Genomic DNA, 12,836 nt, shown 5'->3' on the forward strand with positions numbered 1-12,836 from the left:
AGCTCTGTCCATGAGGCTGGGAGATCTATCCCAGCAGCCGATTCAAGGTTAATTCAACCTTCCATCCTTCCGAGGTCGGTAAAATGAGTACCCAACTTTCTGGGGAATAAAACGGTAATGACTGGGGAAGGGAATGGCAAACCACCCTGTATTGAGTTTGCCAAGAAAACGCTAGAGGGCATCACCCCAAGGGTCAGATATGACTCGGCAAAGGGGATACCTTTACCTTTGCCTTTACCTTTACCTTTACCCACAATAATCCCACAATTTCTACAAGGCTAACTTTTCTCAAGCATCTTCTCTCAGGCCTCCCATTAATACAAAATATTTCCAAATTATCTTGGATCTCCTAGGTTGTCAAAGGGATGTCTGCAGGTGAGGATGCTGTTTTACTTTGGCAATGCTGAAAGATCCTGAGGATACCAGAAATGATTTAGGGGTAAGTAAATAAATATTTAGGAGAACATGCCTGAGAATGTGTTACCCAAAACATTTTGAGTTCTAATATAGTATTCTATTTTCCTTGATGTGACATTAAAATCCAACTTTCCTTAGGTGACTTGTCTCCCCCCATGAGACATCTCATGGTAGAATGCACCACTAGCTGGACCATGTGGCTACATTGTGTAAGCATGCATGAATGTGTCGTGTTCAAATGATCAGAGTGCATGGAGAGGTGTTTTCTGTGGCTGATCCCATATTCTGGAACTCGGTTCCTCTCAAGCCCTACTAAAACCCATGTGCAAAATTTTCTAGAACAAAATAAAAGTCCCCCCCCCCGTTACGCCATGTTTATTGTCACCAGGGTTATCTTAGCTATCTGTTATGGCAGGCGTGCATCTCAAATTCACTTTAGGAAATATGTTACCCTGAATGGATTATGGATCTGGATATACCAGCTTTTAAATATTTCCGGGCAATCGGCTGTTTCTCCATTCTGCAGCAGGGATCAATTAACAAAAAAAGAGTAAAATGAGAATGGTCATATTATCCGTTCATCAGGGTTTATATATATATATATATATATATATATATATATATATATATATATATATATATATATATATAATGTGTCTTCAGTGAACTTTACTGAACTTTACAGCGGGAGTGATTCAAATCAGGATTTTCTCTTCCCAGTATTTCTTGGCTTTTGCTTTCGGTAGGTAGGGAGAAAAACAGTTTTACTTCTTACTGTGTTCTTCAAAACATTGGGTTGGATTTATTTACTTGTGGGCTTACACCAAAAGAAAAAGGGAGGTTAAAAAGGTATACAGAAAGATGTTCAACAATTAAGTGTGCGCCACTGAAATGAAGCCTAACAAGAGTAACTGAGCTTGCTAATATTCATCTGTGTTTACTCATGTCTCTTTCTTCATGCCCCTCCTTAGCTGTGAAATTCACCTGTGAGCTTGTCCCCCCTTAATTCTGCAAAGCCCCATGCACATCAAATGAATAACAACAATAGTTAATTTGTGAAGCCATTTATTTTTGTGACATACTTTCTTAGAGAACAACTAATGACAGTCATTTTGAGCACGCCAGACTCCAATATGCTGCTCTCTCTCTCTCTTTTTCCATTATAAGAAATACGAGTCGCTCTGTGACTGACAAGCATGACTGTCAATTATAGAAAGTTCAAAGCCAGGTTGTAATATCTGACATAACTTGCCCATCCCTGGTTTCCAGCTAACATATAATCAACATGATATACAGGAAAGACTAGCCGGCATGTGTGTGTTTTTTTTTTAAATGCTACAAGGGTGAAGTGAAAATGATTTGTTTATGTTCTTTCAGAGTAAAATATGTTTTAATTTTTCCATCTGCATTGCTGCAGTGATTTAGAAGCCAGATCACGTCTACCCCAGTAGCATTATTACAAAACTGGAATTAAGGCTCAGCCTTCTCAATCTAGCCGTATCGTAAAGCAGTCAAGAAAATGCTGATGGTGGATGAACACTTGATAGTTTGTCAGGCTTTATGAACTAATGGAGTGTAGATCATCAATAATTATGTTAATAATGGATTTATGCTACTATTTTTAAACAAAGGAATGGTGTAAAGAATGCCTGAGCGTCTGATTCTTAAAAAGTCATAAAGCCGCCCCCCTTCCTTTGTGTTGATAATTCTGAGGAGGGAAATTTACTTAGCTAGGGAGAATGAATTATATATGCTATTAAACAAAGTATAGTTCATTGACTATTTCATCGATGTGCAGTGTTGTCTAATTACTATTCTTCTCTTGAAAACGTCTGACAAACTATCTCTCCACTTGTTGCTAGGTGGTGGTCTTCAGGTCAAAGGCACCAACATGCTGTCCTTCCTACCACTCAACCTTTCCATCAGTTTTTCCTCCCTCTCTTCACACAACCACAACCCATGGGAATTGGTCTACACCTATCAATAGCTCAGAGCAGATATGCTAAATGGGATCATCTTGCGTTGAGGATAGTCAGTTCTGCTTGTCTCAGTCTTGGCTGTTGTCATGAGAAAACATGTATGGGATATCACCTATATGATTAAAAACTGAGTTTTTGCTGAATTATGGGGAATTCAACAAAAGGGGGGGAATTCTTCCTAAACTTCACATTAGTTGAACTCCTATTTCTGTTAATCAGGTTAATTTACAGTGCAATCCATTACAAGGTTGCTGCCCTCTGGGCTAATTGAGTTCAATGAGTCTGTGCACAAGATTATACCATTGATCTATGTGTATGTGGCAGACAGTGTTGATAGCCACCATGAGATGTGATATAAGAATTAGGCATAGGTAATCTGGATTCTATTTGACCAGTTCATGCCTGAATAAGCCCTCTATTGTGTAGGGGGTTGGCCCAACCTGTGGTCATTCAGCGTTTGCTGGCAGGGGCTCATGGGAATTGTAATCCATGAACATCTGGAGGACCACAGGTTGACTACCCCCCAGCCTAGATGACCCTGGAGGTCCCTTCCAACTCCAACATGATTTTATGATTCTGTGGCTAGAGTTCTGTTGTCTGTGTGGGGAGGCTCTGTGTATTGGGGGGGGGTTAACTTTGGATTTTCTATTCTGGTTCCTTCCCCCCTCCCCCCCCAAGTTTGCCATTTATGCTGTTTGCAATTTGGTTTGCTTTGGTTAAGCTGATAGTGTTTCAATTTATTTCAGTGGTTTAATTTCTTGTGTGTGGTATGTGATCCTTCACTTTTACATTTTGGATCTCTTGACTCCAGTAGTGGTCTTCTACTTGTTTCTGGTTTAGTACTGGGTTTGTAGAATGTTTTTTGTGGACTGGCGCTTCTTTCATGTGTTTTGTGGTGTTTAATTTTGGTTTCAACATTTGGGCTGGGTCTTCTTGAGGTAGGGACAGAAGGCTTCCGGTCTGCTGTGTCTTGTGTGATTTGAAGTTCCTTGCACTTGCAGCCTTCCTTGCACTTGCAGGTTTGGCAGTATTTTTCCGGTCTAATTGATAAGTCAAGGGTAACTTATCAGAAACATATTTGAGGAGTCAGTCTGGATACAGGTGAAGCAAAAGAGAAAGTCCAGCCAGCTACCACCTGATGACTTTAGCCAGTCACCTGTGGCTGGGTGTGAGTGAGAAAGTAATGATTTGTGACATCACAATTATGGTCTGCTAACAGCCATGACAATGACATGTGTTTAGGAAAGGCAGCTAACCATAAGGCTGGCCAGTCTGGGTTTGGTCCTTGCAGCTGACCACAGAGGGAATGCTTTTGTGGAGACTATACCCAAAGTATACCCTAATCAAGAAAGCAGTCTAGAATGAGCCTATTTCAGAGTGTGTACTGGTCAAGACTAATGCGGCAAGATGTTGGTCCCAGTTCAATTGTACCCTGTATAGTGATCTGCAGATCTCACAGAGATTCTTGAGTAAGTATGTGTTATATAAGCTTTATGAATCACACATTTATGTACTAGAGGCCAAGCCCATGGCATTCAGGAATACAACGGGCACTAGATGGGGGGGGTGGAAGAACTCTGCGGATGGCCTCCCCCTCACCTCAGGACCTGGAAAGGCTGCAGGCAACTGTTAGGGAACTTAGCGGTAGGGTCAGCTCTCACACAACAGGGATCTGCAGCCTCCAAGCCTCAGAGGGAAGGAGGAGGGGGTGGTCAGGGCTGGGAGACGTATGGCAATTGGCTGGCTGCTGGACAGAAAGGCAAGCTGTTTGGAGGAGGAGGCATTTAAGGGTGGGACAGCTGCCCTGAGTGGGTGTTAAGCACTGAGTGGCACTTAAGCCATGAGACACTCTCCTCCTCCAAGGCCTTACCAGAAATATTAAGTGGAACAGATGTGTTGACTGACTACTGGGTGTTTGAACTCTTTGCGAGCAACAGATGGAACATGTAAAAATCATAATGCATTGACTCTGGCATTGGGTTTCATATTATGTTAAGTGATCTGTCTGCTAGAGGTAACAATGAATGCCTTTCTCAGAAAATGGTGGTCTTGAGATGTTTTCTCTCCTGACTGTCTAATCTGTTCAGAGGGAAAGTCTGCCATTTTGCCTGTGTACAAATTAAAAATGAACATGCCTGCCACTGAGGTGACAGCGATTATCAGGAAAGCCAACCAGCCAAGCAGACAAGTTCTACATCTGGTCTAGAGATAAAAGATTTGAGTGTTTGGTTCTTGCCTGGATCTGTGGGCACTGGTCACGAATAGCCTCCAGCCATTTAGCAAGTGTGTCTCTCATGCAGCAGAACTGCTTACAGGTGTAAGCAAGATCACAAATACAATATTAATTTCCTGCATTAAACGTAATTTACTGAAACTTAAGAACTTGGATTCTCTTTCACTCTTCCAGTTTATGGATTTCAAAGCAAGGATTCACCCTCAACCGGCAACATTATGGCTTTTGGGGGAGGTGAGTGGGGATTTTTTCATTATTTGATATATGTTTTTAAAAGATTGCATCTTGTTTCCAAGAATAACAGGTTGATATCATTCCTGCAGTGGCTGACTCCAGGTCATCCACTGACTCACTGCTCTTCATTCATTCATTTGTTCGTTCGTTTCTTCGTTCATTCGTTCATTCCTTTGTATGCCATCCTTCTCAGTCTCCCAGTTTGGGGTGATGAACAACAAGCATTCATTGAAAGCTATAGACTTTACAATCACAATTAAAACCATTATGAATTATGAGAATTATTAGCATCAACAATTCATTCCAGGGGAGAAATTGATGCAAAAAGGCATCCAAAGGGAGGTGGAGTAGGAGAGAATGGGTGGGAAGGAGGCCTGGTAGTTTTCGGAGGCATAATTTCCTGACTGGCCTAAACCATAAGCCTGGCGGAAGAGTTCTGTCTTGCAGGCCCAGTGGAACTTAGTAAATTTGGTCAGGGCCTTGATGTCCCTGGGGAGCTCATTCCACCAGCCAGGAGCCAGAAGATCCTGGCTCTGGTTGAGGCCAGGCATATTTCTTTAGGGCCAGGGATCCTTAGCTGGTTGGTGTGACTGGATCACAGTACTCTCTGGGGCTCCTATTCCTGCAGGCATGCAGATTTTCCCCATCCTAGTTTACCACCACATTGGTTGTAAATAATCCCCATAGTTCCCCCCCCCAAAAAAAAAATCCCATTGGGATTCCAATTCCAAGAGCTGCAAAGTGGCTGCTGGTTTCCTCCTGAACTTATCCCTAAATAATTTGTTTGAGGGTTTAATTCATAGTTTCTTTTTTATTGTTTTTAAACAACTCTGTCCAGCAGTCATATATTGACTGTGCTGATGTGCTCACAATGTTCAGCCAGGAACAATGAACTGTTAAAAACCATTAACGTCTATTTGATTTGTTTATATTGTTTGTTCTTCAGCAGGCACCGGCGCCTCTTAAAGAGCCAGAGAATGGTCTTTGGTTCAGCTCCCTAGTCTCCTCTGGCCTGAGACCAAAACCACTTGGAATGGCTGGTGCCTGGCGTCTGGTCAAAGCAGAGTGACCTTCCATCTTCTTTTCCACCTTTCCTTGGTAACTAGTTAATTTAATGGTATATCCTGAAACTCACATATCAAAAATGCTCCTTTTCCCCATATAAAGAACCCATGTACCAGTCAATCTTCAAACAGGCTACTTCTTGTGATTCCTCTGCCTTGGGCTGCCCATTCTGTCTCCACCAAAAGGTGGCGCTTTGCTGTCATTCTGCAAAAAAACACCTCTTTTGTTTTCTAGCTTTTAACATTGAGTTTTGTCTACCGGGTGTATTATTATGGGTATATCCTCTGTGAGGTTTTTGTCTTGCACACATGCTGGCTGTAGGTATGCAACATGCATTCTGGCTTTTAGGTGCATGAAATAGGATCCTGTAGAATCACGGCATGGAGTTTCCCCCCACCACCCCATTTTCCTCCTGCAATTCCCCACATCCCCCTCCAAATTGCCTCAAAGTCAATACGGAATATGACTTTGACAAGAACAGGGAAAGCATCCTCCTTACTTGTGTGAGTGAGTTCTGGATACAGCCCACTTTGCCCCACCTCACCTTGTTCCCAAGTGTCCCCCAAGTGACAGGACTGGCTTTTGGGGAGGCACAAGTGATTGTAGAAGGAGAGAAGAAGTGGCAAATAAAAAAGGGGAGGGGGATCTGTGCAAACTATTTGCTCCTCAATAGGATTTAACTTACTAATGCAAACCTTAACCATATACAATTCAACCATTTCTCATTCACTCCAGAACATTAACTACCCATTTCTTAATGCGTGTGCTTTTTATCTTTGTTGTAAGACCCTCCCTTCCCCCCAAAAAAGCGGGAACCTAAAGTGGCTTCCAGCATTCCTCTCCTTCTGTGAGGACATGACTGGTCAAAGGTCATCACTGAGCAGAGGGAGGATTTGAATTTGGATCTCTGAGATCCTAATCTAATGCTCTAACCACTAGGCCACGCTAGCTATTCCATTCACTTACTGCGAAAACCCGCTACGCTACGGGAAGGAGCAAAGCACTCGCACACTTCATGCTAACCGTTTCACCTTCTTTTGTTGTCAACGCGTGCTTGATCAACAAACAGCCGTAGACAGCTTACTCTTCCCCTGACATTAAGAAGCCTGGGTATCACTTCTTGCAAACTACTTTGTTTACCGACATTGTATCGGTTGCTTATGGAGTGAGGCTTTCTGCCACTTACTCTGCTCATTACCTCATACATCATCTCGATAGGCTCAGCCAGAGTAATACTGCAAGGAGTGATGCTGAGCGTAAACTCACACAATCAGTGTTTAAACTTATCTTGATCAGCCACACCGTGGACAAGTCCCTCACTGGATCACCCTGTCATTTTTGTTCCACTTGAGCATGTTGAAGAGCTCTGTGCATCCGTAGTACCCACTGCTACAGGGTGTGTATTTTTTTTTTACATTCTGGAAAAAGAGTCTTCACCCACCACAGCCTAGTGAACATTAGGGATGTCACAAAGCATCCACAGGACGGGCTCTGAGCTTGCTCATGGGTAGCAACCTCAAAGTTCATTGTTACTCAGCAGTTCAACAGTTTGCCAGGGGTGGCCAGGGGTGGCTCTCCAGATGTCCATATTGGCAAGGGCTCATGGTAATGGTAGGCATAGATAATTGTATTTGTTTATTTATTTTCAAATGTGTATACCATCGCTCTCCATTCGAAATCGCAGTGGTTCACAATAAAACAATAAAAAACAGTACAACCCCTTTAAAAAACCCTTAAAACAATAGACATTAAACATTCAAAGATGGCGATGCAGAGAGTTATAATTCCCACCCCCTGACCAACTTGCTGTCAAAAGCTCTCTCACACTTGGAGCGAGGGTCCTGATCTAACCAGCACTAAGGGACCCCCCCTCCCGTTTGTAACTCCAGGATCCTGCCATGGCCTCAACCATATGCCTGGAGGAAGAGCTCTGTCTTGCAGGCCCTGTGGACAGCTGGCAAATCCTTCAGGGAACTCATTCCACCAGGTTAGGGCCAGGGCCAATAAAGCCCGGGGCTCGGGACAGCCAGCAAATTCCTACCCACAGAGCAGAGTGCCCTATGGAGGGCATAAGCCAGGGGTAGTCAAACTGTGGCCTTCCAGAAGTCCATGGGCTACAATTCCCATGAGCCCCTGCCAGCAAATGCAGGGGCTCATGGGAATTGTAGTCCATGAACATCTGGAGGGTCACAGGTTGACTACCCCTGGCATAAGCAGATAAGCAGTCCCACAGATAAGTAGGTCCCAAGCCGCATATAGCCTTGAAGGTCAAAACCAATACCTTGAACTTTATCTAGAAACAGACTGGTGATGACAACATACTGGCTGAACGTGGACCCTCCAAAGTGTCCTGGTGAGTTGTAAGGGACCTCCAGGGTCATCTAATCCAACCCCCTGCAGAATGCAGGACACTCAAAACTACCTCCAGGTGGCTACAGTGACCCTATGTCCAGAAGATTCCTCCCTCTCAAAACCAGAATCCCTGACCAGTCTGGCCTAGAAGAAATTTGCCTCCCGATCCCAAAGTTGTGATTGCCATTTCCCTGGGAATGCAAGAAAGGGTCACAAGAGCCAAGCACTGACACAATCATCTCTGCCCACCCCATCACATTCTGTCTAAGTTCACAGTAGTTCATGGACAACTGGAGCCACAGTTTGGACACCCCTACTGTAGCCTGCTCAGTAAACTGCTTTTCACATATTTACAATAGTTACTGTGCAATGGGCAGTGTTTTATACATGCATGCTCTCACATAGCCCAGTAAGGAAATCAATTGGACAGCCAGTGATGATCAACAACACAGTGTGTGTGTGTGTGTGTGCTTTATATTTAGTGTTAATTCAAGTAGGTTTTGTCATTGAGGATTTTTCATCCATGTGTGTTTTGGTCCTGTCTTAGTGGGGTCCTGGTGCCCTTCCACATCATTTAAATTGACTCATCAGACCATCCCTGGTCCCAGGATATAACTGTATTTCATCTATTGCCCAGGTACAAAATCAGCTTGCAAGGCTGAAGGAAACACCACCACAGCTACTGGGCAGCCATAAAAGCAATCTGGCACCTGCCCAAGTCAGACAGTGGGGAGGTGAGGTCATCTGAGACTCAGCTGATGAGTGATGTGTGTGTTATACACCATTAAATCACTTCTGACTTACAGCAGCCCTAGGGATTAATGACCTCCACAATGTCCTATCAGTAACAGCCTTGCTCAGGTCTTGCCAACTGAAGGCTTCCTTTACGGAGTCAATCCATCTCATCTTGGGTCTTCCTAGTCTCCTACTGCATTCCACTTTTCCTAGCCTTACTGTGTTTTCCAGTCAGTCCCGTCTTCTCATAATGTGACCCAATTATGTTAGCCTCAGTTTAGTCCTTTTAGCTTCAGGGGAGAATTTAGACTTGACTTGATCTGGAAGCCACTTCCTTGCCTGGTGCTCCACAAGAACTGTAAAACTCTCCTCCGTCACCGCATTCAGTTTCCCTCCCGACAACTTCCTTCATCGTCCACCTTTCACATCCATGCATAGTAATGGGGGATGTCATAAGACAAACTGTCTTGTGGTTGGTGTCCAGTGGCACACATGAATGAGAACAGCTGTCAAACGCAGCATGTTTGCCTGACAAACTGGTTTGTTGTGATGTTTGTAGTGAGCATGTGAAGAGAGCCAATCAGAGCAGCTCTTCGTCATGATGCAGGATGGCAGTCACCCAGTTGTCCAAGAAATGATGACTTTCTTTGGGTGATAAACTCAACTAAACCTAACAAAGGAAACAACGTCTAAGATTCTGACCTCCCGACCGGAGAACCCATTACAGTTTGTATGAGCTGAATTGGGCATTTTTGCACCTTCCACAAAGGGGATCTTATGTTGTCACACAATCCCACCCTCAGGGAAGTAACCCAGGGTGTTCATTTATAAATGGATTGCTATCTGGACCATTCCACCAACATGTGCCATTCTATAAGGCCCGCTGAATGACCTTGAACTAATCACAGTTCTCTTAGGGCAGTTCTCACAGAGCTGTTAGAGCTCTCTCAGCCCCATTTACTTTCACAGTGTGTCTGTTGTGGGGGGAGGAAGAGGAAGGCGTTTGCAAACTGCTTTGGAACTCCTTGTTGGCCCGGCAGGTTAGAAAGTTTCAGGACTTTGGACAGTGCAAGAAAGCTAGCTAATGTTGTATACCACCAATCGGTCATATGAGGCAGTGCCAGAGTGTTCATTTATAAATTGACTGATACCTGGACCACTCCACCAGCTCATGCCATTACATGCCACCAGCTGTGTGACCTTGGGTTAGTCACAGTTCTCTTAGAGCTGTCCTCACAGATCAGTTCTCTTAGAGCTCTCTCAGCCCCTCCTACCTCACAGTGTGTCTGTTGCAGAGAGGGAGGGAAAGGTGTTAGTAAGATGACTCAATATTTTGTAAACGTTCACAAACATGGAGGCGGTGGACTGGGACGCAACATTAAGGGAACTGGGGAAGTGGTAATAAAGGATTCCTAGTGTGCAGTCATCTTTGAAATGATTGAATGTATGCCCGAGAACAGCTGTGCTGGTCAGAACCGATGAACGGATTTTGACTCAAACCTCCTACCCGGTTGTGCTAAAACTTTTTACTCAAATATTTCTGCCTCTGTGCTCTCCATCGAAACACTGAAAAAATTTAAACAGAGGCTGGATAGCCATCTGACGGAAAGGCTGATTCTGTGAAGGTTCAAAAGGGTGGCAGGTGACAGTGGATGAGTGATAGGGTTGTGAGTGTCCTGCATAGTGCAAGGGGTTGGACTAGATGACCCAGGAGGTCCCTTACAACTCTATTATTCTATGATTCTACTACCTAACCTCTACCTCCAACCTCAAAAGGGTCTCTCATTGTTGGCAACCAGAAGTATAGTCCTAAACACAGAGACGGGCTTTATTTACCAATGCACAGCCATATCTTGAGCAGCTACAAACAAAAAGCTCAGCATGGTGCTGAATTGAAGATCTTTGACAACAAAAGGGGTGTCTAATCTGTAGCTCACCTCATATGTAAGAGAGGGATCATACTACAAGAAATAAATACGATTCATGTATTTGTTTTGTTTGTTTTTGAGACACAATTCACCACAAAGTTTTCTGGAGCACCACTACTAAAAGCAGTCAATGCCAGAAGGTCTGGCTATCATTAATTAGCACATTTTTGCCTACAGTGTTTGTGAAAATGCAAGTGTTATGTTCACTCTGTTAAGCCATGTCCCCTTTTCATTGCTACGAATACAACAAATAAATATTTATTTATAAAAAATGTCACACATAATAACAACAAAAGAACATCCCTTAGAAGGAAGAGTTGCTCAGTTTTGGCACTGGGTTATCTTCTCAAGTTCTTCAGACTTGATTTAGTAACACAGTGAAAAAAAAAACAAAAAACAAGTTCCATCCATACTGTGTGTGTCAGTCAGATTTCACATCCAACCAGTAACAAGCTCTTCTGCTAAAACTATAACAACACATCCGCAAGTGTTTGACAGAAGACTTCCCTGTACAGTTTGGTGGCTTGGCTTCCCAAAACCTCCTGAAATATTAATAGAAATATAGATTTCTCTGTCACTCGGGAACTTTTCAGATGTCATGTGTGACAGTTTTATTGCAACGCAATACTCCACTCGCATTTTCAGAAGCTAGCAAAAATGTCAGATGTAATTTGTGAGCAAGGCAGGCAATATTGGGACACCGTGCAGGTTGAGTACTGGAATCAGGTTCAAATTATAACATATTCAGGTTTTTTAAATCCCTCCCTCCCTCCCTCCCTCCCTCCCTCCCTCTTTCCTTCCTTCCTTCCTTCCTTCCTTCCTTCCTTCCTTCCTTCCTTCCTTCCTTCCTTCCTTCCTTCCTTCCTTCCTTCCTTCCTTCCTTCCGTCCGTCTTAAAAAAAAAAGATATATCCTGAAAGCAATGGCTCTGGAAAACAACACTAATGATGGATATAGGTAGACAACCATTTAGCTGGTCTGGGGGTGTGAGCTAACCAGGGTGACCCCAACCTATGCATCTGAAGTCTCAGGTGACTGGTCCTATGATCAGCAGTTAGCCTTGAGGACCATCTGGCTAGGGAAGAAAGCCAAAGATGAATGTAATGTTTTGGAGAGCCTACCTCAAAAGGACAGCAAGGAATGTTCTCCAGTAGGCCTAGCAACCTTGAAACGTTCAGTTCTCCCAGTGGCTGCCACTCTAGGACTTGCTCTAAATCCCCCTGTCACTTTCAATCTAAATTTGGGGAACAGACCAGTCCCTCTTTCTGGACAACTTGTGACAGCTGTCAACACATGCAATGATAGTGAAGAGGAAGAAGTCCTCGGGGGATCTTCCCAGGAATCATCTCCAGTGAAGCCCATCAAAGCTCCAGACACCAACCATTCTCCTGCAGCCAAAAAGGAAATAGAACTAGCTGCTCGGGAGCAATTTCAGACAAAAGGAGCTGGCAGAGGGAAGAAGTCAGCAAGTAAGAAATTGATTAGCATCCAGTAAGGAGGTGGGAGTGGGAACAACTTGGCACTGCCTGAAAGGAATAAAAGATGCACAATCTATTTTAAGAAAACAAACAAACAAAAATCCCAAATTAGTTATAAAGCAGCAGTCTGTATTAGACATGCTGCGAACTGCTACACAAAATGAACCTGGTTAACTTACTTTGCCCATACTGCCTCAGTTACACGTAAGCTAGCTGTGTCCTGGGTCACCTGGTTGCTTTTGTCAATGCTCCTCTTGAGTAGAGCAGCGCTTTGAGACAGTTTGCACCTGCATGGCAGCTGCTCGGGTCATGGCAGTGCCCTGGAAAATAAATGACACCCCCCCAAAAAAAGAAAAAAAATCAAGCTTCTTCTACTCTGCAGACTAAATGATCTCATTCTCTGGGGGTGTATTGAC

At 43.7% G+C, this 12,836-nt stretch overlaps 1 protein-coding gene and 1 long non-coding RNA gene across 2 annotated transcripts; both read left to right on the plus strand.

Moving 5' to 3' along the window:
- The first annotated feature begins 3,652 nt into the window (after nucleotides 1-3,652).
- Nucleotides 3,653-6,032, plus strand: LOC143842694 (uncharacterized). Its single transcript, XR_013233298.1, has 3 exons — nucleotides 3,653-3,865; nucleotides 4,804-4,863; nucleotides 5,810-6,032. It is a non-coding gene; the product is annotated as an uncharacterized LOC143842694 (long non-coding RNA).
- A 5,832-nt stretch (nucleotides 6,033-11,864) lies between these two features.
- Nucleotides 11,865-12,437, plus strand: LOC143844023 (nucleoplasmin-like). The gene is given in 1 exon segment (XM_077350956.1): nucleotides 11,865-12,437. A coding segment is annotated over 1 exon segment (573 nt).
- Nucleotides 12,438-12,836: the final 399 nt, after the last annotated feature.

This window comes from Paroedura picta, chromosome 8 (genome assembly GCF_049243985.1).
Source record: "Paroedura picta isolate Pp20150507F chromosome 8, Ppicta_v3.0, whole genome shotgun sequence".
Taxonomy (NCBI): Eukaryota; Metazoa; Chordata; class Lepidosauria; order Squamata; family Gekkonidae; genus Paroedura; species Paroedura picta.